At 44.5% G+C, this 25,857-nt stretch overlaps 1 protein-coding gene across 12 annotated transcripts in view; it reads right to left on the bottom strand.

Moving 5' to 3' along the window:
• Window positions 1-1,728: 1,728 nt before the first annotated feature.
• The window catches only part of LOC144038650 (calcium/calmodulin-dependent protein kinase type II subunit gamma), a 36,734-nt gene continuing 12,605 nt past the window's right edge, over window positions 1,729-25,857 (bottom strand). Inside the window, exons 4-23 of one of the 12 annotated variants that reach the window (XM_077551281.1) lie at window positions 22,722-22,776; window positions 22,537-22,602; window positions 21,441-21,513; window positions 20,233-20,335; window positions 19,360-19,443; window positions 18,946-19,040; window positions 18,175-18,297; window positions 17,949-18,032; window positions 17,112-17,154; window positions 16,373-16,435; window positions 12,189-12,229; window positions 11,551-11,634; window positions 10,454-10,498; window positions 10,347-10,392; window positions 10,092-10,172; window positions 7,298-7,441; window positions 5,988-6,063; window positions 5,802-5,896; window positions 5,425-5,661; window positions 1,729-4,601 (exon numbers count right to left, since the gene is read on the bottom strand). In XM_077551281.1, the coding sequence (XP_077407407.1) occupies window positions 5,429-5,661; window positions 5,802-5,896; window positions 5,988-6,063; window positions 7,298-7,441; window positions 10,092-10,172; window positions 10,347-10,392; window positions 10,454-10,498; window positions 11,551-11,634; window positions 12,189-12,229; window positions 16,373-16,435; window positions 17,112-17,154; window positions 17,949-18,032; window positions 18,175-18,297; window positions 18,946-19,040; window positions 19,360-19,443; window positions 20,233-20,335; window positions 21,441-21,513; window positions 22,537-22,602; window positions 22,722-22,776 (1,634 nt within the window). In that variant the 3' untranslated portion in view covers window positions 1,729-4,601; window positions 5,425-5,428. The remainder of the gene's footprint in view (window positions 4,602-5,424; window positions 5,662-5,801; window positions 5,897-5,987; window positions 6,064-7,297; window positions 7,442-10,091; window positions 10,173-10,346; window positions 10,393-10,453; window positions 10,499-11,550; window positions 11,635-12,188; window positions 12,230-16,372; window positions 16,436-17,111; window positions 17,155-17,948; window positions 18,033-18,174; window positions 18,298-18,945; window positions 19,041-19,359; window positions 19,444-20,232; window positions 20,336-21,440; window positions 21,514-22,536; window positions 22,603-22,721; window positions 22,777-25,857) is intronic. The other 11 variants (XM_077551283.1, XM_077551285.1, XM_077551284.1 and 8 more) reach the window with 11 other exon arrangements.

Consider the following 25,857-nt stretch of genomic DNA (forward strand, 5'->3'; position numbering starts at 1 on the left):
CCCAAATCTACATTTCAGGTTTCTGGGCACAAACATTAAAGCTTTCTCTTCTTTGAACATAATAAGAATTAAAGCATCCACCACTCCAGATTTTGTATCTGATCAAATTTAAGCTACCAGCACTTCGCTTCTGGACATAAACAACATTAAAGTATATCAGTAGATCCCCACCTACCTTCTACTTGTATCCAAAATCAACATAAAAGTTTCTGAACGTTAAATATAAGCTTTCATTTCTTTGAACATAATCATCATTAAAGCATCCACCACTCATGATTCTGTCAGCCGTAATCTAAATCAACACTTAAGTGCTCTTTAAATGAAGTTGAGTTCTGTTTCACCTGGTGCAACTCTGTGAAAGCAAGAACCCTGATGATTTTTCAAGCTATTTCTACTCGACAAGCTGCAGTTAATTTCTTGGTTTTTACGTGGAGCGACCTTTCCCTGACTCGGAGTTCATGGCGAGCTAACCAGAGCGCATCCCTACAGACTTCTTTGACTTTGTCTGTCTTTGAGAAAGAGAGAAAAAGCACCAGGGCTCATTAATCATGGCCGCCAGATGAACCGGGGGGAGCTGTCCTACATGCCGCGGACCGCCGTCATAAATAACACCTTTTTCAAAAATAAGACCGTTGCATTACTCAAGAAGTGAAAATTAAAGCGGCAAGTGACAAACAAACTGTCGAGTGGTTGAGGCCTCGCTTGGGCTATTTAGGGGATTAGTTGGATTTAACAGGATGACAGACAAGTAGGTCTACTATTTACCTCTGCCAGGGATGTCATGTGATCTGTAGTTTGTTCTAGGATTTCATGCGGCACATTGATTTATAATATTTTTTTTGAACACATAGTTTACTTGGCCAAAAAAAAAAAATCATCTTGTCTACAAATCTAAATCGTCCTGTGGTTCTTTTTTAAGACAAAAAAACTAGTCAAGATAAAGCACAATTTTTTTTTGTCTTAAAAAAAGTAAAAACACAGGACGATTTATATTTGACTTTTTTTGGTGTTTTAACATCTTTTTGCATTTATTAAAATGGGAACTGCTTTAATTTAATGCGAATGTTTTTGTCATCATAGCATTATTGCGACATTGTGGTTAGCTGGTCTTTCTCGCATTTATCTGCAATTCAGGGCAGCACGGAGGCTGACTGGATAGCACGTCTGCCTCCCAGTGCAGAGGACGTGAGATCAAGTCCGGGCTTCGGCCTTCCTGGGTGGAGTTTGCATGTTCTCCCCGTGCTTGCGTGGGTTTTCACCGGGTACTCCGGTTTCCTCCCACATTCCAAAGAGATGCATGGCAGGTTATAATTGAACACTCCAAATTGTCCATAGGTGTGATTGTGAGTATGGTTGTTCATCTCTGTGTGCCCTGCAATTGACTGGCAACCAGTTCAGGGTGTACCCCGCCTACTGCCCGAAGCCAGCTGGGATAGGCTCCAGCACCCCCGTGACCCTTGTGAGGAAAAAGCGGTCAAGAAAATGGATGGATGGATCTGCAATTCATGGTTTGAGTCTGGTCGTTGACCTTCATGTTACTCTGACATTCTCCCACATTCTAAATTCTTTGTAAAGTTAGACATTTTATGCTGGCTCTGAGCAAAACCCTACTGTGTACAAGCCAAAAGGTAAGCAGAGCTGGATTAGGTCAGAAGTACTCCCTGTGATTAGCTTGTAAAAATAAGAAGCAAAGGCGGCGCAAATGAGGCGGACGGGTCTGGAGCGGGGTGCTGAAATAGTATTTTTATTAAATACTTTCAAGATCCAAGTCTGAAGAATAACAAAGCTAAGGATGAAGACCAACTAACACTCAGACAAACACTTTATAGTCGTCAATTCAAATGGTTGTTATTTCATTGTACATCATGATCATGCAAAAGAAAAAATAAATCTCCAGCGTCCGCGTGAAGGCTGGGTACGGTAAGGTCAGGTCAGGAAAGGATGGTGGGGAAGGGGAGAAAAAAGCGCAGCCCAAATATCATACCATAAACAACGCAGGGGGGAAAAACATCAAGGGCCTCATACCAAGCGTCGGCTCCAGCATCCTTTTTTTCCCCCTTCAGTTTGTTTTTTGCTTTTTTTTTGGTTACAAAAAAAACGTTTCTTTTTCATGTCACCTAATCAACATTCGAGATGGAGGAAATCTCAAAAGATGCAAGTATTGTCATCGTCATAATAATATTAACACTAGTAGAGCTCCATCCTCATTCAGGTAGGTACATGGTAGAAATGCGTAACTGAAACATGCATAATAATAACTAGTGCTCCTGCTTGCTAGCGCTCTTTTAGAGAATCTGCCCCAAAACCCCTCCAGAACCGAGCAGGCGCAATTCTTTTTAAAACCACCAGGGGGTGGATTCTAGGTCGCAATCGTAATCAAATCCGTGCATGTATGTGTGTGTGTGTGTGTGTGTCGCGTTCACTTCCTTGCCTCACTTCCTGCGGGTCACGTGCAGAACTCCAGCTTGGCAACTCGGCAAAAAAATGACAAAAAGTTGACGGCTGACAACAAATGGTCGCAAAAAATAAATGGTGGCGACATCAAAGGTCAGGAGGGGTACGACAGGTGCTAAGCTGTGAGAAAGGAGAGCACACAACATTGTGGGGTGGGTGCAGATCACACAAAATAATGAGGTCGTGTCAAGCACAATGTTTTGGACCAGATCACAACACTGTGGGGTGGGAACACATAACATTGTGGAGTGGGTGTGGATTAAGTTTTGGGCCAGTGTGTATCACACAACATTTTGAGCCGGATTGGATCACAACACTGTGGGGCGGGTGCACCTATAGTCAGATGGGTGGGGATCCCGCAACGTTGTAGGGTGGGTGGGGATCATAGCATTATGGGACAGGAGGAGAATACAACACTGTAAGGCGCTGCGGCCCACACAACTTTGTGGGCTAGGTACAGATAAAAAAAAAATGGTATAAGTGTAGATCACAGCATTGTGGGACGGGTGGTGATTATACTACATTGTGAGGTGGTGCATACCAAACAATATTGTGGTAGTGTGGCTCACACAGCATTGTGGTGTGGTTGAAGATCACACAATTGTGGGACAGATGAGGATCACACAACATTGTGAGACGGTTTAGACCTCACAATGTTTTAGGGCGGTATGGGGGTGGGTGGGGTGAATATCACAACATAGTGGAGTGGCTGCAGGTCACAACATAATGGGTAACAGGTGGGGAATCACAACTTTGTGAGGTGGGACAGATCACACAATATCATTGGGTGGGTGCAGATCACAACATTGTGCGGTGAGCTCAAATCGCACAACATTGTGGCGGTGTGGCTCACACTACATAGTGGGGTGGGTGCAAGTCACACAACATTGTGGGGCGGATATGTTACACAGCACCAGACGTGCATGTTATATGATGTTTAAAAAGTGGAGGGAAGCAAAACTTAAAAGAAAAAAAAAAGAAAAGAAAAATGGAACCATGGAAACTGTCTCAATGGAGCAGTTGAGGTGCACAGGATGCATGTACATATGATACACGTTTCGACATACATGTATACACACACTGCATTTACACAGTGAGAAGGAACAAACCAGGCCCCAACAGGACGGGAAGGCGAAGGACGGACGTACGGACGAGGCAGTCAGGGCACGCATGCAAATCGCCTGACGTGGGGCAGCCCCCCACCACCCTCTCGGCAGCGCCCTCTACCCGCCACGTCCCCCCTCTGCTGCATACGGACAAGACAGGACAGGACGTACGCGGGAAGCGTTTTTAAAGTCACAATTAAAAAAATCCCTCTTCTGAATTTTGTTTCCCTTCTAAAATGCGCTTTGTAAAAAGTAGCCAGTTGGACGAAAAAAAACAGGAGGAACCAAAAAAAAGCAAGGTAAAGGCTCGTCACAGGACGCTAAAAACACAACACGAGCTTCAATCGGCCTTCCAAAGTGTGGAGGGGAGAAAACAGGCAAGACACATAAAAAGCCTAAAGTTCTACACTTTGGTGCTTCATGATATCAAGTTTTCGTGGCGGCCCGCTCGGACTCGTCCGCACGCTCCCCCGTTCTCTCGTTTGCGTAAACTTGCGGCTCACGAGCGCTTTTCATGCCGCGACAAAAGCCAACGTCTCCGCTCTTCCCTCATCACACAGACAAGATAAATGCTTGCTGGGGTTTTGGTGTTTTTTCTGGAACATCTAAGTCATAATTTACACAGTATATTCATAACTCATACTCATAAACTGTCACAAGTGTAAGTTGCCTCCTCCCCCGCGACGCCTGGTCCGGCGGAACAAAGACGACCGCCGAGGGGAGGCGCGGGAGGGCAAAGACGCGCCCTCCGCGCTCAGGCGGGCGCCAAGATGCATGCATCACATCCCACGTGGGGCGAGGGGGCGGCGGGCGGCAGGGGGGGCCGGGCGTTGTCTTGTGCTCGGCCGGCGCCCCCCCGCGGGGTCAAAGGAGAAGACGAGGGGGGTCGGTTGGTGGTCGCGGAGAAGGATGCCGTCTGGCCCGGCCGGGCTCCTGGCGCTAGCCGATCCACGCGGGGGGGGTCGGGCCCCCCAAACACACTCGCCGGAAAAAAACTGCCCCCCAAAACGCCTCCACCGGCACAGTGGAGGCTCAGGACCACTGAGGGGACAAACGACACCAGGACCTGACGTCAATTTCGACTCTTCAACAAAACTAAAATAAACACACCGTCAAGTACTGGCAAATGCAACCATTAGGGTTTCAAAATAAGGGTTAGGGTTTTAAACCAACCAACCAAGTATAGTTGATAATTAGGGTAAGGCATTTAAATTCGGGTTAAGAGACCCAATCAAGATTTAGGGTTTCAAACAAGGATTTCTAGACACATTTGGGGTTTCAAATTAAGGTTTTAAAGTTTGGTTTCAAACCAGCATTATGGTTGCAAATGAAAGTTAGGGTTTCAAACAAAGTCTTCAAAATACGGTATCAAGCCTGGGTTAGGGTTAACAATAAAAGTTAGAGTTTCAAATTAAGTGCGCAAGATACAGTTTCAAGCCTGGGCTAGGGTTTCAATTCCGATTTAACATTTTATACAAGGATTAGGGTTACAAATTAGAAGCCAAGGTTAGGGTCTCGAAGTAGGTTGTAGCCATGGTAGGCTTTCAAAGTAGGGTTTAAAGTCAGACTTAATATTTCAAACAACGATTAAGGGTTTCAAGTCAAAAGTTAGAATTTCAAAGTTGGGTTAAATTAAGGTTTCTAGACTGCTCTTGTTTTAAATCAGTACCGGTGTTTCAAAACAAAGGTTAAAGTTTTAAGTTAGCGTTTGTCATTTGTGGGGGGGATTTGACAAAACCATTTATACACATGCAGGTCTTAAAGGACAACTAAACCCAACTCTTTTTTTAAATTGGACATCTTTTGTTTAGTTCCCTTTTAAGAACAGCAAGGCCAAGTGCAGTTAAGGTGCGCTGCGTCATACCTGATTACTGTAGTGGCGCGGCAGGCGCTCCCGAGCAGTGGAAGTGAACGTTGAGCCACTTGCCGTCGCGGCGGTGCCACACGCGGGTCTCCTCCGATTGGCTGGAGCGCGGGCGGCCGCCCGAGTCCACGAACTGCGTGAGGCGGATGTAGGCGATGCACGCCGCGTCCTCGCCAATCAGGTGCACGTGCGGGTTGAGCAGGGTGGTGTGCACCGGCTTGTTGTTCTTGCTCAGCACTGTGCCCATGCAGACAGACGGGAATCAAACACACGGGTTTCAAACAAGGATTAGGCTTTTAAAGTAGGGTTTCAAGGGTACAGTTTCACATAAGGGTTTTTGAGCCAGTGTGTATTTGCAGATATGTGTGTGACCTCACAGTTTTCAAAGTAGAACTTATGAAAGTCCATGCCCTCCACCAGGTTGCCCAGTGCCTCGGGTTCGAAGGAAGTGAGTCCGGGATCGCAAATCCTCCTGCGCGGGGAACGTCCACAACCAATTCAAAGAGGAGTGAGAATCAAGAAATGGTAAGAAGTAAAGCTTCCTTCGACATGCGGTCACTCACGTGTAGGCATCAAAGTCGCCGTTGTTGATGGCTTCGATCAGCTGCTCGGTGATCTTGATGATCTCCTGCTTGCGAGCTGAGGACACGGCGGGGGGGGGGGGGGGGGGGACACAGACCGGGTCACAAATGCTAATAAGATTGCTACTCGTCACGAATCTATCTCTCTGCAATATCCCGTCTGTGTATTGACCATCAGCAGGCCTCTAGCTGAGCAACGCTGACAGGGGGCGCCACCGTGCATCACAATTAGACGCCAGCAAGGGCTACAGGAATTTGTTGGAGGATGGACAAAAGTATTTGGACACTCCTCATCAATTATTGAATTAATCAATCTAAAGTTGGGCAAGGAGGCTCACTCGTCCCACAAATAAACTGTTTTTTTTTTCTTTTCAGACAATACTAAGCGTCAAACTTCATAGGACCAGTTCTGGGAAAAGGTTTGAAGGACTTCAAGCCTGGGTAATAGGGTTTCAAAGGTTTCGAGACAGGGTTAGGGTTTCAAAAAGACCTTAAAAAAAGGTTGAAAGCTTGAGTTAGCATTTCAAACAAGGGTTGGGGTTTCAAGTAGGTGTTCGGTTTCAAATTACGGTTTCAAGCCTGGAATAAGGTTTGATGTTAGGGTTTCAAATAAGGCTTTCAAGCCATGGTTAGGATTTCAAAGTACGGTTTTAGGCCTTGGATAGGTTTTGAAGTAAGGTTTCAAGTTAGGGTTTCAAACCTGGTTAAAAGTTTCTTAAAAGGGATGTGGTTTCAAAGTAGGGTTTCAAGCAACATTTAGTTTTATTTTATTTTATCAAAATAGCCCTTCAATTAAAAATCTCAATCGAGGGTTAAAGTTTGAAGTTAGGATTTCAAATTAGGCTTTCAAGCTCGCTTAGTTAGCATTTTAAAATATGGTGTGACACCTGAGTTAAGGCCTTTTCACACTGCACTTGTTTTTCTTGGCGTTCTCCACAGGGCAAGGCTTGCCCCATATTTGGAAGTAGTTGCTTACGTCTAACAGGAAGTCGCATGGATGCTTTTCCCGCTGCTGTTAGAAATCACTCTGCCAACCCTTTTTCGATTGGATGGATGATTCAAACCTGGTTTGTATTGAAGTATTTGAAGTTGGGGTTTCTAACCATGGTTATGGTCTCAAATTTGGCTTTCAAGCCAGGGTTAGGGTTTCAGGGTTAGGGTTAGGGTTTTGCCTCTACTGCCGTAAAAACTCTTAGTTATTTCAAACAATGCAGTGGCCAGCAGGGGGTGGAGTTAGTAGTGGCAGGCAGGCAGAGAGGAAGTTGGTCAGTTAGTGTCTGATATGCTCTTACTCTGCTTAACGTTGCTTTTAGCAGCGGCAGAGTTGTTGCCCCCTACTGGAGCGGTGGTGGTGGTGGCGGCAGGCGCGCAGGACAGTTCAGAGTCGCTGTTGCCCGTGCTGTTCCAAGCCATGCGCTTTACATCATGCGGTGGTACTGAAACAAACAATGGATGGTCAACATCCACACATGCACGGATGGACGGACACTGACGAGAGGTTGTGGAAAACATCAAATGCTCATCTCATGCAATTTAAAGCAAACCAAAGACTGGTTAGAAACAAGCAGGACAATCCTTTGTTCTTTCCATTTTCAATTGATAAATAAAAATTCGGTAATGATTTTTAATTTGATTATGACGTCAATTTTTCATTAGGTAAAACAAAACAAAACACTAAATCATTTGCCAATTGAAAGAACAAATGATGATGCAGATTCGGGGGGCAAAATGGCAGCTGGTAGCAGGATGAGTGCGGCTCCGATTATGACGTTGTGCAAGTCATGTAACTGCTGGCCCTGCGCACTCTGCTCTTAATGCTTGTGACGACTAAACTGTGTCCTCTGTGGAGAAAGGACACAAGGCAACGCTGGCATTGCCCGTGGATTGTGCAGGTGTTTCTGACAAGATGAAGGGGGGGGGGGGGGGGGGTTAGACGGGAGCTCTTAGAATACAATAGAGGTACGTTACAAGATAAAAGCTAAATCCTAAAATAATACTACAGGAAAGACAGGCAGTCCAGTGCATGCTAATGCAGCAGGTGGCGCTATAAACCACAAGTGTAAAGCCATAAATTATAGCCAATTCCAGAGTAGCAACTGTCAACTTTTTAAAATTGACCTGTGTGGTTATGAGGCTGAAACAGTGGGTTAGCAAGTCTGCCTCACAGTCCAAAGTTCTGTGTTCGAATCTCAACTCAACAGACTCTAAATCGCCACCAGGTGTGAATGTGAATGGTTGTTTGTCTATATGTTTCGTGCTATTGGATGAAAGTCAACTTTGATAGGCTGACCACAGGTTGGCAGTTATGAATGAGATATGAAGTCCGCCTAGCAACAAGCGAGAAATATATATATAATATGTATAAATATATAAGTAAGCACACATGAACAGAGTAGAAGAGAAAGTGATGGGAAAAGTGGGTGTGAAAAGGTTCCCGGGCACGTGGGTGCAAGGGGAGCGAGGACGCCGTCCAGCTGGAGCTGTCACATTAGGAACAAGAGGGGAAAATGCAGTGACCACACAACACACACGCATACTCAAAACACACACTTCAGGGTTCCCACAGTGGCCCTAATGGCTCACTTGCTTTGTGTTCGCTACAGCTGAGAGTACTCAGTGGTCTAGAGAGGCTCAACACAAGTTAGGCTCTGAACGTCTTAATGATTTTTCTCCATATAGTTTTCAGGCAGCCACAGTTGGTCAAGATGACATTTCATGACACGATTTGGGAACACACTGACACCGCCGGAGCGCAATCGGGGTCTCGGCTGGAAGGTCCAATTATTGTATTCCATGCAGAGAAGTAGAAGCAACACATGCCAGTTAAAGAGTTATTCAAGTCAATCTGCACATTTTGGCTTGATCACATCCAAATTATTGAGTAAGCCGCCTAATTGAATTGGGTGAGGAAATTTTAACATCAGTCCTTGTCAACCAAAGTGTAGATTGATTGTCAGCCTTGTCAGGTTTACGCAACTGCCACATTTATTTTGTACTGTCTCAAGTCTTACAACTCTTCGTAATGACGACGGAATCATGTAAGCTGAGACGAAACAAATTGATCACAGGGTTCATATATACTATTTACCCCAAATCAAGCTCCCTTTTCCAGCTTTTTATGACACCTAAATGACATAAGCAGGAAAAATACACATTATTTTACCGTATCAAGTTAAGACTGGTTTTACACTGCATGGTTCAAGTGACAATTTTGATTTTTTTTTTTTTTGCTCTCAAGTTGTGCAATTTGGCTAAGATAATATGTCATCTATCTGTCAATGAGTGCAGCTTAAATGTACAAATAGGTGCCATATACGCACCCATGTCTGTGCTAATAGCAGCAATAAAGAAAGGACACCTGCTTGAATGCAAAATACACCAAAACCATAGACCGTTAAATATGGTGTAAATACACAACATTAGAAATGAGACATGAGTCAACGTAGGCCAACTAAACGCTATGTAACGTTGAATAAATGAATACTTGTATTATTTATGTTTTACTGTTTACTTCTGTGCTGTTGCTGCCCAGTTTTAATCGTTGTGTATTTATTTAGCTAGTTATTTATGTGCAATTTGGGCATCTGTGAATGTGGTTTGTTTATGTGTTCCGTCTGTGAACACAAGAACAAGACCAACAAAAAGATTTTCATTGGGCAATTGGACCTGCGGTGTAAATCCAAACTAAAGAGACAGTTTTATGTTTAAAACAAACACAAACAGAACACATGGCAAGGAAAAATGTTGTGCACAGGTTTATGTTTGACTTTATATTGCCACACGGCATACGAAGCAGCACCGGTACTTAAAAGCATTTCACCCTGACAAGTCGAGTTTTTAAGCAGCTGCGGGAACCCTGTGATCAACTAATTTTATTTCCTATGCATTACAAAACAGTGGGAACCCGCGGCTTGGCGGGTGAGAGTGAGTGAATGTGCAAGACATCACTGCTGGTGACCAGAGGAAGCTAAGGTGAGAGTTTGCGGGAGGACGTTAGGGTGGTCGGGTGGGAGGTTTAGAGGTTTCAGGGGGGGGGCTTGCTTGTTAGCTCCACCGCAAAGCTTCCTGTTTTTAAAGCAAACTTACTGGCAGGTGAGCTTTGAGGTGAGGGCAGAAGTGGGGGCATCTCCTCGGTGGCGCTGTTCTGACTCAGCGCTGAACTGTCCGCTAGAACACACACACACGTGCGTACGTACGCACAATGGAGCCAGACGTACAACATGTACAAACACACGGTCAACAAATGCGTCTCCGCAGACCTGCGGCCCAAGTAACCACGCCTCGCTGGATGGGAGAGCAAATCAAAACAGTCCAAAGCAAAACGGGTGTACTCTTGCCTACCTTTCATTTCTTCCTCATCATTGGTGGCGTTGCTCTCCGTTGACCCCTGCAGCAACAAAACAAAATTACAACAACTGCTCACAGGTGAGGAGCGGCTGCGTTCTCACCTTGACGCCATCGGGAGGGTTGTGCACCACCGTGCTTTGAGATTCCTGCCACACACACACACACACACAAAAGTCAGTCATACATCCACCAAGCTGTTCAGTCAGGTTACTGAGAGGAGGAAGACTAGTCAAGCACAGAAATAGGGAAGGTGGAGTTAGCAGATGGTAGTTAAGGGTTGATCAAGCAGAATACAAAACTGATCGGGCTAACAATGTAAAACAAAAATCAGCAGTCATGGCGAGTTGAACCCAGGCTACAGTTCTGTACTGACGCGTCATCTTGGGGATCATGACATCAAAACGAGGTGGACATGTGCATCCTGACATTTAAATGTCATCAGTGTCCCATAATGGAAAGAAAGTAAGGGGTCAAAAAAGCTCTTCTTCTGGTTGGGTTGATAAATATTTCAACAGGAAATCCAAGGAGAAGCTAGAACCAAACTGATTTAAAAAAAAAAAAAAAAAGAAGAAGAAGAGAGACATAGGGACAAAAATAGCTTTTGTTCTTCTTCGTTGGTAAAGCTCTATAGTGGACAGCCAGGCCGACGTGCATTGTCAGGTTTCAGGTTGGACACAAATGCTAACCGACCGGATCTCAAGTGTGCCTCAGGTCGGATGCATATGCTCACCAACTACTTTCTAATTTTTTGTCCTTTTTTTCCCCCACCCCCGAGTGCTTGCTGGTGGAGCTCCACGGCAAACGCCCAGGCCTACTCGGAACGTCGCCCGCCCGACAACCACACGTGCTAACAAAGTCCCTTCCAGCTTTTGGTGCTTCCCTTTCTTGTTGGTCACCACCCAAGATTAAAGATACTTTAATTCGCCACAAGCATTGGTACACTTGATTTTTGTAAAACAGACTCACTAAAAAAAAAAAGTTGTGGGGCCTAAAACTTTATTTTGAATTCAGGGAGCACATGTGCACCTCATTGGGGAGTCTATGGAGGATGAGTGCAACACTTTCTGAATGACGGACGGATGAACAAGGACGACGATCAGTCACGAACACAATGACGATGGTGTTACAAACGACGACTAGGGCATTGGGGGGTGTTAAAATGCAGGGACCAACAACACGGCGGCGAAGCCTACTGTACCATCTGGGCGTTGGTCGCCATGTTGCTGTCTTTCAGGGCATTGATGGCGCTCACTATACTGTTCTTACTGTTGTTGGTGGAAGGCTGGGACAAGAACGCAAACACTCAGAGTGAACACACACACAGATTAGAATCATACGCCTTTTAGGAAGTGGGGCTAATGTTAGTCAAGGCTTGCAAGCTATTGAGAGCTAACGGCAAATGAGAGGGTGAGTGCCACAGAATGGCCTTTAGATCATCCTTTTTACTGCCTCAATAACTCTCTATGGCTCTACCACTTAACTGCACAGAGACCCCAGGGGCAGCAGGAGGAGGAGGGGGAAGAGAGGTAGGCAGGAGGAGGCAATGATGCTTAATAGCGGACGAAGATGGATTTCGCGGAAAAGAGAGCAGTGAACAAGGTACAAAGAAAAAAAAGATTTGAATCTTTAAGGGAGAATGGACTGATTGTTACATCGAGGGGGTGGAACAAAAGAAATCCTGTCTCGGGACATGAAGGATTTCTCAAAAGAGTCCACTTAAAACGAGTGGACGCGAGCTAAGAAGAGGAACATGAACAATCAACTCAATGAGAATAATTCAAAGGGAAAAGGGGTGCAGGGGGAGGGCGTTGCGTCACGGTGATGAGACAGCCTTACCTTAGCAGAGTCGGATTTCTTGTTGAGTAAACTTTTGCATGCTGTGAAAAGAAGGAGAAAAAAGGGGGAAAAGAGGAGGAGAGAAAGGGAGAGAAATGGGCAGAAAATTGAGTTCCACATTTGGTGATGAATTGAACGGTCGACTCTTTCGGGGGGGGAAAGTGCAAAGGCGGCAAACGTCAGGAGGATGTCACCCATGTGAAAACTACAAAACATGTCGACTCTGTATTTTTTCTTTTTTTTTTGCGCCGTTCAGTTGGCTAACCTCTGCGAAAGCCATTCCCATCATAATCCATTCTTCGTCACTTGGGGATACGAGAAGAAACCTGAGCGCAAAGTAAACTTCCTGAATCCATTTCCTGTCTGGAAGGAAGGACCCCAGCACAACTAAAAGGAGAGCCGTGAGCTGGCTTAATGTATATTCATTGATTTCTCTTAAAGGGCCCTGGTCACCTTTCAATCGACACAATCTTATGACACGCAAAAACAATGTTGTGTTTCTTACCTTCCAGTAGGAAAAAGTTCAAAGTGGGGGGATGGGGGAGGGGGAAGTGGTATACAGGAGAACAAAGATAAGGGGCACAGAGTCGAAAGGCGGCAAAAAAAAAAAAGTGTCAAGTCATGCTTAGCTGCTGGTACACAGGGCTTTCATTTCTCTTTATCTGAACCTTGTCATGCAGCAACCACAGACACATTCCTGATAACCAGCATGGCATCATACCAGCCAGCCATGTTCATACGCTCACTAAAATCACCCCTTCACCCTCGCCACACTTTGTGGAGACGAGCCACAGAAAAGAAGGCGGCGGCGGCGGAGGGTGGAAGGGATGCGTTTAGAGAGCGGCAGAGACAGCGCCTCCTGAGGACATTCGATAAAATGCATGGAACCTCTAAACGTCAAATGTCCCAAAAGTAGCGCATGTGGAATGATTACATTACAAAAATGTCACAAAGATATATACCGGGTGTACACTAAAATAATGATGCTAAGTGAACTCGATGTAAAATTTAGTCTCGAGGAACACAATCATCCTATTTTCTATGGTATGAATGGCAACAGGTGGATACACGGGTTTATCTGACTTATGGTTGGGCATCTAGTACAAAAACATGTAATTGTTCTGCCTGTCATTATACGCAACTGGCAAAAAATAGATGAACACAGATACATTTTTAGTAGTGAATTAATAATTTTCAGCCCAATAAAGTGATTTTGCTCTAAGGAACTCGCCTCCCAATCACATTTACCAACATTAAAATGACGCCTTGTGAAAAACATTGTTAATAGCTTTCATAAAGGTGATATTTTGAAACTGATAAATTCCTTTTCCATTATTCATTTGAATAATCACTTGAATCAATCAGAAGTTGCCAGCGTCTTGAACTGATTGCGTTTGAGCTTAGAGGTTCCACTGTACTTTAAAGCACGCATGCGAGAGGCCGCAAGGCAAAAACACTTAAACACTCGCGTGGCATTGAGGCTTATATCAATAATAATCACGGCAACATGATGCTCAAGCTGTCACACCCTGCGCCGCAGTCTGCAAATAAGGGTGCAAGGAAGCAGTTACAGTATCAGTGATATTGCAGTGATGAATGATACCATCCGTGGGGAAGGAAATGCAATAGCTTATGTCACACTTGAAATTGAGGAAGAGGAGAAGGAAGAAAAAAAAAAACAACAACTTACAAAGCAGCCAACTTGGTCCGGGGAGCCCGCAAACCTTTCAAGGGCTCCAGAGCTGACAATCAAACCTTCACAAGCACCCGCTGGAATCTCAGCGCACCAATCAGACATTCCCAAAGCAACACCTGCCTCCCTTTTTTTATTATTATTATTTTTTTTTTTTACATGTAATCCGCCTTCATATGCACTCTGTTTCACACGCACTGTAGAGCAAAGCAGACCCTCCTGTGTGGCAGAGAACGGTGACGGCGAACCCGCTGTGCTCTACACTGCCCTGCCCTCAAACCTAATGGAGCCACCAACGGAATCGCCGACCTTCAGCGTACATTCCCACCCGGCGGAATGAGAGCCATCTGATTTTAGTACTTGCCAATTCAAGAGAATCTATGCCATTGCGCATTCCATGTTGGAGTGCAGTAGGGCTGAACGATGCTGTATAATAAAATACTATTTTTAAATATTACTACTAGCCAGGTTGAACTAAAATCCTTGCAGCTGCTGATTTTAACCACTTAAAGGGGAAGTAATTTCCCCCCCAAAATTCTGGACAATATTATGTTCTGTGCAGCCCCACTAGTCTAAATATGGTATTCTGGTTAATATTGTGTTAGTGGAATATGAGTTAAGCAGCATAATCCAGCAGTTTTAATCAATATCAGAAGGCAGCCATTTTGCCACTTGCTGTCTAGTGAAAATGACATCACAGTTGATCAGGTCAACCAATCACAGCTCAGCTTCAGAAAACAGGTGAGCTGTGATTGGTCGTTGCCTGAGCTCAGAGCAACTGTGATGTCATCTTCAGTCGACAGAAAGTGGCAAAATGGCCGCCCCCAGAGATAGATAAAAACGGCAAATGTAATATTACATAATCAGAATGTCATGTTTAGACGAATGAGGTCACATATAACATATTATTGACAAGAAACGTTTCAGGTGTACTTCCCGTGTAACTACTACTGCACCATTCTGCTGGATTCTTACACATACAAAAAAATCGAGTAAAATCACTACCTACTTGTCACTGCAATAACTTTTATATTAAAATGCTCTTCTTTAGTCATACGGCAACACAACAGTGACAAAAGTACTACTCTATGGAGACTTGGAAAAAAATGCAACATTCATAGACCACAATGGCATAAAAGACAGGAATGAATCACAACTTTTATCATTCAGCCCTAGATTGAAGCACTCCTTCATGGAGGCATGTGTGTAAGTACTAAAACAGATCACAAGAGAGTGAGGGGAGATGAGAGAATCATCCGGAAGCCCATCTTCCGTCTCACATCTAAAATCTCTCTTCCCCTCCCCCTTTCTCACCATCCGCATCTTAACCCTCCCCAGCAGACCCAGGTCCGACGATGGCAGCACGCCAACCCAGCTCTTGCCGGCCCCCTGCAGTGTCAGTTCCCCGCCCCCAGGATACATCGCCCCTCCTCATCCCCTGCCGCCCCTGAGCCCGTCCTCGCACGCGTGCGCTCAGAGGGCGTCTGGGGGTCAGCCGGAGGTCGGAATGGAGCTGGTCAGATATGGCGACATGGCTCGTTTTTTTGGGAGATGGAATGGGCGTGACGGAATTGGTGGTGGTGGTGGTGGGCAAGGAAGGAGCAAGGGGTGAGGAGGCCGAGACTGAGAGGTGAGGTGAGGTGAGGTGTTGATGTGAAAAAAATTGCTTTGGAGGTGAACTATATAGAATTGAATGTGATTTTGTTATATTAAATCAAGTTGAACAAGCACTTGCTTATGGACAGGGTATCTGCATGTTTAAGAAAGTCACTTTTAATGGCCTCCCACTCATTAAATATGACATTCGGAGCAGGGCCATATGGGCTGACTCATAATACGATACATAGGTACATATCTCAATAATTTATGTTGTAGAAAAGTTAGTTTCAGTACAGTTAAGCTGTTGCAGTCCATTATTGAATTCAGCTATTCTTTACATTTTTGTGCTAGCTATTAGGAAAGCAGCACATAATGAAATGAAAATCTGTTGGAAGTGTGGTACAATCGGTTTAAACTATTGAAATAGGAAATTTATACACATCTTATACAGATTCATTAAACATAGAAAAATACTTCTCAGAAGGTAGCTTTTTTTTCTATAGTGTATTATGGGTTTTCAAATTATAATTTTTTTTAATCCTTAATGTTTCACTGTGTGAATTTATACCGAGTGATACCCAAGTTTCACTTATTTAATCAAACCACGAAAATAAATTGTTTCACACCGATATCCTCATTTATTTCGATGCACCTGTACATATGCAAATATATTTTTCTATACATGACATGGGATCTGTGGACACCCTGTGTAGATGAGCTCAATGTGTGCCCATGCAGATGTGTGGTCATGAAGATGCTGATGGAGGGTGAAGCTGCATGCACGAGCCACCTTTCTCAGCACCATGAACCAAAAAAAAAAAAAAAAGTTGTGTGTGTGTCTGTGTGAGTGAGTGTAGAGAGGAAGTGGATGGGCGTGTCTTCTGGGACGTACCTTCCTGAGCCAGTGAGGCAGTGGAGGAGGCGGCAGCAGCAGAGTTGGTATGCTGCCGGCCCACTATTGGACGAGAAATGCTACAGTTGGGAGGGGCTATGCAAATTGCACTTTTGGACCGCGGGGGGGCCTAGGAAGCCACGGGGCGCGCGGATTCAAGCCCACCTGTATCGCCGAAGCGTGATACAAGTGGACTGAAAGCAACAACAAAAAAGATTGCACCCCCGTGGGTTCCTAGGCCTGGGGTCGAAATTGTTACCCATGGAATAAACAAAATTCAACTGAATAGAAACCTGGGAACAAGGCCCAAAAACAAGTCACTCTCATCAGCAAACTCAGAAAAAAAAATCCTAATCTTGTTTTTACGGTACTACACTTGCCCCAATGTATACATAAAAAACTAGTCTAGACTATCTTGCAAACATGCAAATGCTCCACAGGCAGCAGAAAAGAGGGACACACGCACTCTCTCACTCTCAAACAGACAGGAACATAAAGGGAGAAACATATTAGCAAGGACAAAGACAAGTGACGTCCACATACAGTCAATAACACAATGTCAGATACAATTGTTTAAATTGCTCCTACTTGTTTGTGCACTAGTGTTATTTAAAGGTGTGTGTGTGTGTGGTAAGGAGGGAGGGAGGGAGGGGAGGTGCAGAGGATTCCAACTCTATCCAACTCTCCTTGCTCCTTGCATGTGCTGCGTGGGGGAGCGGAGGTCGAAGGGCACACCCACCTGAGAAGTTTCTGGACACCAGCATGGTGGTGAGGATGGCTCCCTGCAGGAGAAAAAAAAGATGAGGAGGAGGACGGCAAAAATGAAAGCAAGTGATTCTTCTGTTTTCTAACTCTGTGTTCTGTTTCTAAATGTGACTTTCAATAGCTCGGGACATCTATTTTCTATCACTTATGTGATAAAAGGGAATAACATGGCTTTGTGTGAAATGCTTTTAGACGCACAGGAGTTGTTCAAAGCTGCTTCGGTGGTGTAAGAACGTCGAATTGGGAACTTTGTAAGTTAAAAACAAAACTCAGCTCAAAATGCATGGCGATATGACATGTATGCAAGCGACATAAAAGTGAGGTACGATTGGGTCTGGAGCAGGGATGCAAAAACATCTCATTAAAAAAAATGGACAGATGGGACGTCATTCAGAGAATAGGTGAAAAAAGTTCAAAGGTGTCATTTCATTTCATTTCTCTGATTATCTACATCTCATTTTAATGACCAACTGCATCCCTGCCGCACCAGCACAGGCATGATTATTCTTTCGCTTTGGTCAGGCTTTTTCTTCAACTACAAATGATTCACATTGGAGCACCAACAATGGTTAAGCTATTGTATCCGAGTAAAAAAAATGTTTTATGCAGGCAACGTATCAAAGTAGTTCTTGTGAAATTTGCCAGAAATACAAATCACGACATAAAGTACAGATATGTGAATATTATACATCAGCACAGTAACAAAGTATTTGCACTCTGCTACACTATTTGTGGGCCATACTTTGCCCACACCTGATCTAAAACCTTCAAAAAGAACACAAAATATAGTAATTGAAGCTTCACTCTGTACCTTGAGTTTTCGACGAGCGTTGAACTTGCGCAGACACTCGACAGTTTCCTGTCTGTGCATCATGGATGCCACTGTGGAGCGGTGCTGCAGGGTAGAGGGGGAAAAAAAAGTCAAAGAAATTTCACACATTTACACATCCAACAAGGCTGTTAAAAACGTCTTAATATAGCAAGACGTGGGTTGTGTTCCCATTCAGACATTTCTTTTTTTTTTTTTTGTTACTTACGCAGACCCACGGGTGCTTGAGAGCCTGCTCGGCAGTGATTCTCTTGGCCGGGTTGATGGTCAACATCTGGTTGATCAGGTTCTTGGCCTCGGGGGTCACTGTGTCCCACTCAGGAGAGGGGAACTAAAGGGAAGGACATGTGGTCACTCATGGCTGGTGGGATATGTTTCAGACCCACCAGCAATAGGTGAAAATCTGACTGTAGAAACAAATAAATCTAAACTTTGTGATTTACTGTATGAAGTTTAAGCTAATGTATTTGAACACGAAAAAACTGCAAACATAACAACGTATGCAAAATATTGTAGGTATAGTCGTGTAAAAGGAAGTGCCTTTTAAGAGGCGGGGCCTGGTGAGGTGGTGCATAACATCTGCATGTCTGTGCGTGGACTAGAGTGGCTCTCCTTTCCAACATGTGAGGGCATTAAAATTAAAACCACTCCAAAAAAATATTAACGGTTAAAAAACAACAACAAAATATATGCCACGGGTGCAAATTATGAACCGCCATGCAGCGAGGTTACACTGTATGGTAATTCAAATGTAAAATGCGCTTCTGTTTTGAGGGATGTATTTATTTATTTATTTTACGCACACATACCCGCAATGCGTCGGAGAGGCTGATTGGATCAATAGCATTGGACCAACTCGCAATTGGACACCATCAAACATTCAAAATCTGCTTAGCAAAGGCCTGCACTGCACCCATGCAAGACCTCCCCCCCATTACACACACACACACACACACATACTATACACACAGACACTTACATCGTAGGCCCCAGCTTTGATCTGCTGATAGAGCTTGTGCTGATCCTCGTCCCAGAATGGAGGATATCCAACTAGCAATATATAGAGAATAACACCTGACAGAAAACATACAGGAAAGCTCTGTTATATGCAACACATTCATTTCATTAACACCTGATCAATAAGCCCCTGAAAAAGTAGCGTGATAAATAATAGTCATTTACTCCAAAATCTATTGTGGTAACTAAAAGTGACAATTCCCTCATGAATTGTGGGCGGTAAAAGGGAATGAGATTGAGTGGTGAAATTCTATAAAAATGCTAGCATAGGTTTGACTAGTGATGCGACCATTCTGTCCCGATTAGATTCAATCGAGCAATCAAACCATCTTGTCACTGCAAAATTAAACGCTATTACTCATGGAGGACGACTCACCACAAGCCCATATGTCCACAGGCTTGCCGTAGGGGTCTTTCCGAAGGACTTCCGGGGACAGATAACCAGGCGTGCCCGCAAAGCCTGCCCGACAGGAAAATAAAAAAAGTACACAATTATCTTATTCACCGCCCAATCTTTTATTTGTTGCTCATGAAGGCTATTTCACTGTGCTTATGTGAAGGGGGTTGGGGTGTGGAGCGGGCGAGAAGGGGGCGTTGAGACCCCCCTGACCCTCCCGGAATCTAATACAAGGCCAGATTATGACTGTGTGGAGTCACAAGCGAATGGCCGTTAATCATCTGGCTTGTGCTTAAAAGTTAGCCAAATGCTCGCCGCTCGGCCCCGATCAACTACATTTACATGTCTTGACGAGCCTGCAAATTTGCAAATGTCTTGTGCAGGACATTCAATTTATTATACAAATGCAATTATGTATAATGTCAATTTATGAACAATAACTATGCTAGAAAGTTTGAGATTTTCTCCAAATTTCAGTTATCAACTGTACTATTTAAAAAAAGCATACACAAATGGGTCAACCATTCAATTCAAGTGCAAGTTCCTTGCTGTACATACACATACAGTATGTTTATACTAACTTTACATGTCATTTAAATAGAACACACTTTCAACCAGGATTCATCCATTTGAATCATTTATGTAAATATGTTCACTTGCTTCTTTTGGACAATACTGGGCAAGCTTGTTTTTGCTATCCGCATTGCCAAGAAGCAGTGCTTAGTATGCACAAACATTTTTGTTCTCCTTAAAAGGAAACGCAGAATAGCCAAGGAGTTATTGAACAAAAATAAATGAATATATGTATTTATTTTTTTTAAATGACTGACATCTGTGTTTGTGCTTTCTCACCGAACCAAGCCTGCTGGTCTCCCTGCACCTCAATAGCCAGGCCGAAATCTGCCAGCTTCACTGCAGCTCCCTTCATCTTACTGGCCAGCAACAGGTTCTCAGGCTGGGGAACGCAGACACGCATACACATGGTGAAGCAGAATGCAGGACAGAAGATCAAGACTGTGAGAGACAGCTAGTGACAGCCTCTCTCCGCTGAAGCCATTTTTTGGAAATATTTGATGTATTCAATGTGGCTCTTAGGCGTATGTGCGCGTGCGTGCGTGCGCGTTTGTGTGTGTGTGAAGGGGGCGGTAAAGGTGCGAGAGCGCGCAGTGATGGCAGGGGAAAGGGGGTGGGCACGAGCGGAGAGAGAGCGAGCGGACGGGTGGGTTGAGAATCTCCACAGCAGCAGCAGCAGCACCTTATATGGACGTGAGCCCGTCGCCATAGAAACCATCGGGGAGTTATTTAGGCAGCGCCGCAGACGGCATGCTAAATGGAAAGTGTACTTAGCGAGAGGCGGCAAGTGTGGCGGCGCTCTAAATGGCCGTTGTTTGGGCAGGAGGACATAAAGGGCCTGCGGTAAAAGCCCACTCAGGATAAAAGGCCAACAAATCAGACGAGCAGAGCGCGTCGAGATAATAGCGTTACGCCCCAACAAGGGGAGGAAAAACTCTTGACATTTTTTGGGGGGGGGAACAAGCTGCATAAAATCCAAATTATTATTATTACCATCCTTCTTCAAAACCACATTGTCATCATCGCCTCAAAATAGGCAAAAGAGGAGCCGTTTAAGTCAATCAGCACGTGGGAGAGATAAGCCCCTCCCCTTGCTCGCTCCGCGGGTGGCGTGATGTCACACGAGTTGTCCTGGCAACTTCAGGGGTTCATCTATATCTCCACCACCCACCCACGTCAGTGTAATGTGTGTGTGTCCTTGTTTTTTCCTTGCCATAGGTGACACACACACAAACGCTGGTCACATGGTCATGACTCATCATCTGTGAGAACAAATATGGAGGATGAACCAGCGGATGCGAGAGGGAAGAAGAAGAAGAAGGAGAAAAAAGAAGGACAAAAATAAAAAAAAAGACGAGCCATAGAAAGCGAGCGATGGAGCAACCGGGAGCCATCTGTGTGTTGCCATGGCCACGAGCAGAGGTGTATGTGCATGCGCGTGCGTGTGTGAGAGAGTGCGGTTGTCACGGAAACGGGCAGCCACTCACCTTGAGGTCTCTGTGCACAATATCATGCTGGTGGATATGATTGACACTCTCCAAGATCTGACTAATGCAATGACTGTGGGGGGGGGAGGGGAAAAAAAAAGGCAAGGATAGAAATGTCAGATGCTATAAAAAAAAACTGCTTATATCACAGATGCATTACATCGCATTTGTTTGGCTAACAATAGATACGAAAGAAATTAAAGAATGGGAATCTTCACTTCACACAACTGTGGCGCGATTCGCCATAATGGGCCACTACGTTAATGGCGGCGGTAATGCGCATGAAATCATGTCCAAACACAAGAAGAAAGAGTGCACTCTGCACTAAGTTGCATAACGAGCCTTTAGCAAACAAGGCGTTCTCCCTCAGAGACATAACACAGGCGCTGCAGTTTAAACAATCGATACTCCAGGAACGCGTGTGGGAAGCCATCTTAATAACGGGGGCGTCCACGCAAGCTGCCGTTAGTCCACGTTTTCGCACTCGGCCTCGTGAGCGTGCTGGATCTTGTACTGTAAAAAAAAAAAAAAAAAAAAAAAAAAAAAAGAAAAGAAAAGAAAAAAAAGTTCCCTGCGGCCAGCAGCCCCCCGACTGCCTTATTATGAGTGTCCTACGCAGTGTGCAGTGTCAGGCCTCGACGAGTCCCCTTGCTCCGGGCTCATGTTTGTGTCACGTCTCTGCAAAAGGTTAGCGTCGGCAAGGTCGCTGGAGAAGAGTAGCTGAGGCCTAATTCGAATGTAAGAGAGTGCGAGAGGGGCTTTCGTGTCTCTTAACAACCACCCCCCCCCCCCCCACCGTGTGCGGGAAGACACAAAGAGCGCTAATCCAGTTGTCCGCCCCAACTCTCTAAGCTTCGCACCACCCGGACAGCGCATGAGGAAACTTGAGGATGAAGATGCGAGTTACATGTCAAGCAAAATGGCAGGAAAACGTGGAAAAAGATATTGAAGGCGGCCACCACATGCGCGCAGGGGGGCTCCGCGCTGGCCTCGGAAACGCCTCATTTGTCATTGTGAACGCCGGCGTTGAATTTACAAGGCCTATAAAAGAGAGGCGGGCATGAAATATAAATGACGCCATTGATGAAGCGCGTACCTGGCGTCGGCCTCGCTGTAGTACTCTCTGGCTACGATGTCTTCAAAAAGCTCCCCTCCAGTCACCCTGGGGGGGGGGGTTAGCAGGGAGACAGCGTGCTTAGCATACACAAACAAGCCGCAGTCACGCACATGGACAAAATGTCAACGTGTGTGCGTGCGCGTGTGTATTCACAACATACTCACAGGTCAAAGACGAGGTAATGAAAGCCCTCCTCTGAAATGCTGTCATGCAGTCGCACTGAAAGACGCAAGGAAGTAGATTATGTTCACACTTGTGGATTCGTTCGATTTGCTACTTCAAAAGGAAAAGTCTCAATTTATGCACTTTTAAAACCAGTTTCATATAATTAGGGTGCGTAACGTGCTTTGGTCAAAACACCCTTCAATCAAGATTTATACTTTTTTTTATCCTCTTTTTACAAAATGTCAAGAGGCTAAACACTCATCTCTGTAGGGTTTAAGTCTGGATATATTGACTCAGCATGTCTAAAACCTTGAACCCGATCACAGTAATTTCTGGACTATAAGGCGCACCTGACTATAAGCCGCTCCAGCTAAATTTGGGGAATACTCGAGTTTGCTACACATATAAGCCGCACCCGACTATAAGCCGCAGGTGTTTTAATGTTACGGCACCGGGTTCTCGCTACTTTCTTTTCCATAATGAAGGGGCAAATTGTCTCTCTCTTGTTCTGTCTCTCCTACTGTATTTGGGCTTACTTGGTTTGTTCTGCTCTTGCGCTTTCTTTGTAGTGCGCCCTATTGTGATCAGATGGATAAACCGCACCTTTGTATTAGCTGCAAGGTCGAACGCAAGTGAAAAAAGTAGCGGCTTATAGTCCAGAAATTACTGTAACTCCTTTGTGGTTTTTGGAGGGTCTTGGTCCATTTTGTTCCAAGAGGTCAGCCTCACAAGCTTCTGGGTTCACACTTCAGGCTTTCATGTGTGGAGTTTGCACAGGTTTTCTTTGGATACACCAAAAACGCAGTAGAAAATACATTTACGGAATATTCCATGGCTCCTCACGGTGGCACTCCTCAACCAAAAGTGGCTTTTACGATGATTTTTTCGTTCCTCAAAAATGGCTGTTAGCCATAGAGTATTTTTAAGAACAAGGGAGACGTGCAGAGTTGTGGCAACTACAGAGGAGCAGCTAAAATGAAAGGAAATGTCTATAAAACTGTGGTGACACCAGCAATGTTTTTTGGTCTGGAGACGGTGCCACTGAGGAAAAGGCAGAGCTGGAGGTTGCAGAGATGAAGATGCTGAGGTTTCTCTTTGGGAGTGACCAGGATGGATAAGATCAGGAATGAGTACATCAGAGGAACAGCGCATGTTAGAGGCTTTGGAGATAAAGTCAGAGAGAGAGGTCAGACTGAGATGGTTTGGACATGTCCAGAGGGGATTGTGAGGATATTGGCAGAAGGACGCCGAGTTTCCAAATGCCAGGCAGGAGGTCTAGAGGAAGACCAAAGAGGAGGTTTATGGATGTAGTTAAAGAGGACATGAAGGTTGTTGGTGTGAGAGCAGAGGATGCAGAGGACAGGCTTAGATGGAGGCAACTGATTGGCTGTGGCGACCCCTGAAGGGAAAAGCCGAAAGGAAAAGAAGAAGAAGCCATCGAGTATTTCTTTAATATGACAGCACCGCTAGCGGGTGAGTGGCTAACTAACCACCATTTTGTTCCAATTCTAGACACACTGTCACGCTGATGGGAGGCTGCATCCTGACGACGCATGATAAAACTGGGCAGCTTCCCCTTAAAATGACCCCCGGACCATGTGTGGCTGAGTCAGGAAGAGAGCTCATGACAGAGTACAGACGAGCCACAATATTTGGCACAACTTCATAACCAGATGAAGCCCAATGAAAGAGCTGTATGGAAAATTCTGCCTTCCATAACACAAATGCCTGTTTGTAGATGAGCATACTGTATTTCTTTCTGGGTATCCTCCAAGAATGTCCAATAAAGGAAATACTATAAGGTGAATTCATCTGTTTCCAGAGTAAAACTTTTTTCATTGATTGATTTTTAATCATTCAAAAACATTTTGGTTAAATGCATTTGACATTCGTATTTTCCCCTGAATAAAAAAAAAAAAAAAAGAGAGCTGGCTGATTCGAGGTTTTTGCCAGGACCACAACACAAAAGAGGTAGAGTAGTTTACAAAGGCAGAGTCAGTGTTGCCAATTTGGTTGCTATATTTAGCAACTTTTTTGACCCCCCTAATGACTATTTTCTAAAAAAGTGACAAGCTATTTAATCCCTGTTAAGAAAAACATGAGTGTAATTATATTCCCACTGTTTTGCGTATGATAAGAATGGAGCCTTGTGGAAGGTGATTGCGTACTCAGTCTTACCAAACAATGCTTAGCAAAATCAGTGATTTATCTACATGTTTTAAACTTTTGACCTGAAGCTTGCGCTTCCAAGTCACAAATATTTGGCTGAGGTGACCATACCTCAACCTGTACAACTTTAGATGAGAATATACTGTGAGAGCTGGGGAAGGGGGGGGGGGGGGGTGTAGAGCATTACGCTTATTTATGGACGATCCCAGCCCTGCAATTTGACAGCTTAGCTTTTTACTATGTTAAATTATTTAACATTTAAAATGTTTATTTATGAAAGTGTTTGCATGCATGTTTTGACTAAAGGGACATTTTCCAAGAGGAAGCATTTATTTCCACATTATCTTTCTTTATATATTTATTTTTTATTATTTCTGTGGAAAGTAATTTCATTTTCATTTGCTTTTTCTACAGGGCAAGGGCTAAAAATAAAATGGAGAATTTTATTTTTTTTGCATTAAAAAAAAGTAATATGGAGCTAAAAGAACATACAGTAGATGTCCACCATTGTTTACTATCAACTTTCTCTTCTTCCACTATGTTGCTATGACATCATGCTATTCACATAGCGGACACAGCTACCGCCACATAAGGCTTTACACCCGCCCAAACTGAAATGGTGTGAACTATACAGCGTTCAAGTGACACGCAGCCATCAGACAGCCAGCCCAAGACACAGTAGAGCTCTCGCATCAGCACGTTGAAGGCTTATCGCTTCATAAAAAAAAAAAAAAAAAAAAAAAAAAAAAAAAAAAAAAAGAAAATCACTTGTATAATATGGCCAAGTAGGACGGCTGGCCCTGCGGCGAGAAACCAGAGTGACTGCTCATTCCTTCTCCTCCTCCATCTTCTCGCTCCTTCCTCCATCTGTCTCCTTCTCCTCGCTCGCGTCTCTCCATCTGTCTCTTTCTTGTGCCCTCTTTTGTCCAAACTTTCAACACAGCCCGTGCCAAAATGTGTCAAAAC

Source organism: Vanacampus margaritifer, chromosome 18 (genome assembly GCF_051991255.1).
Source record: "Vanacampus margaritifer isolate UIUO_Vmar chromosome 18, RoL_Vmar_1.0, whole genome shotgun sequence".
Classification (NCBI taxonomy): domain Eukaryota; kingdom Metazoa; phylum Chordata; class Actinopteri; order Syngnathiformes; family Syngnathidae; genus Vanacampus; species Vanacampus margaritifer.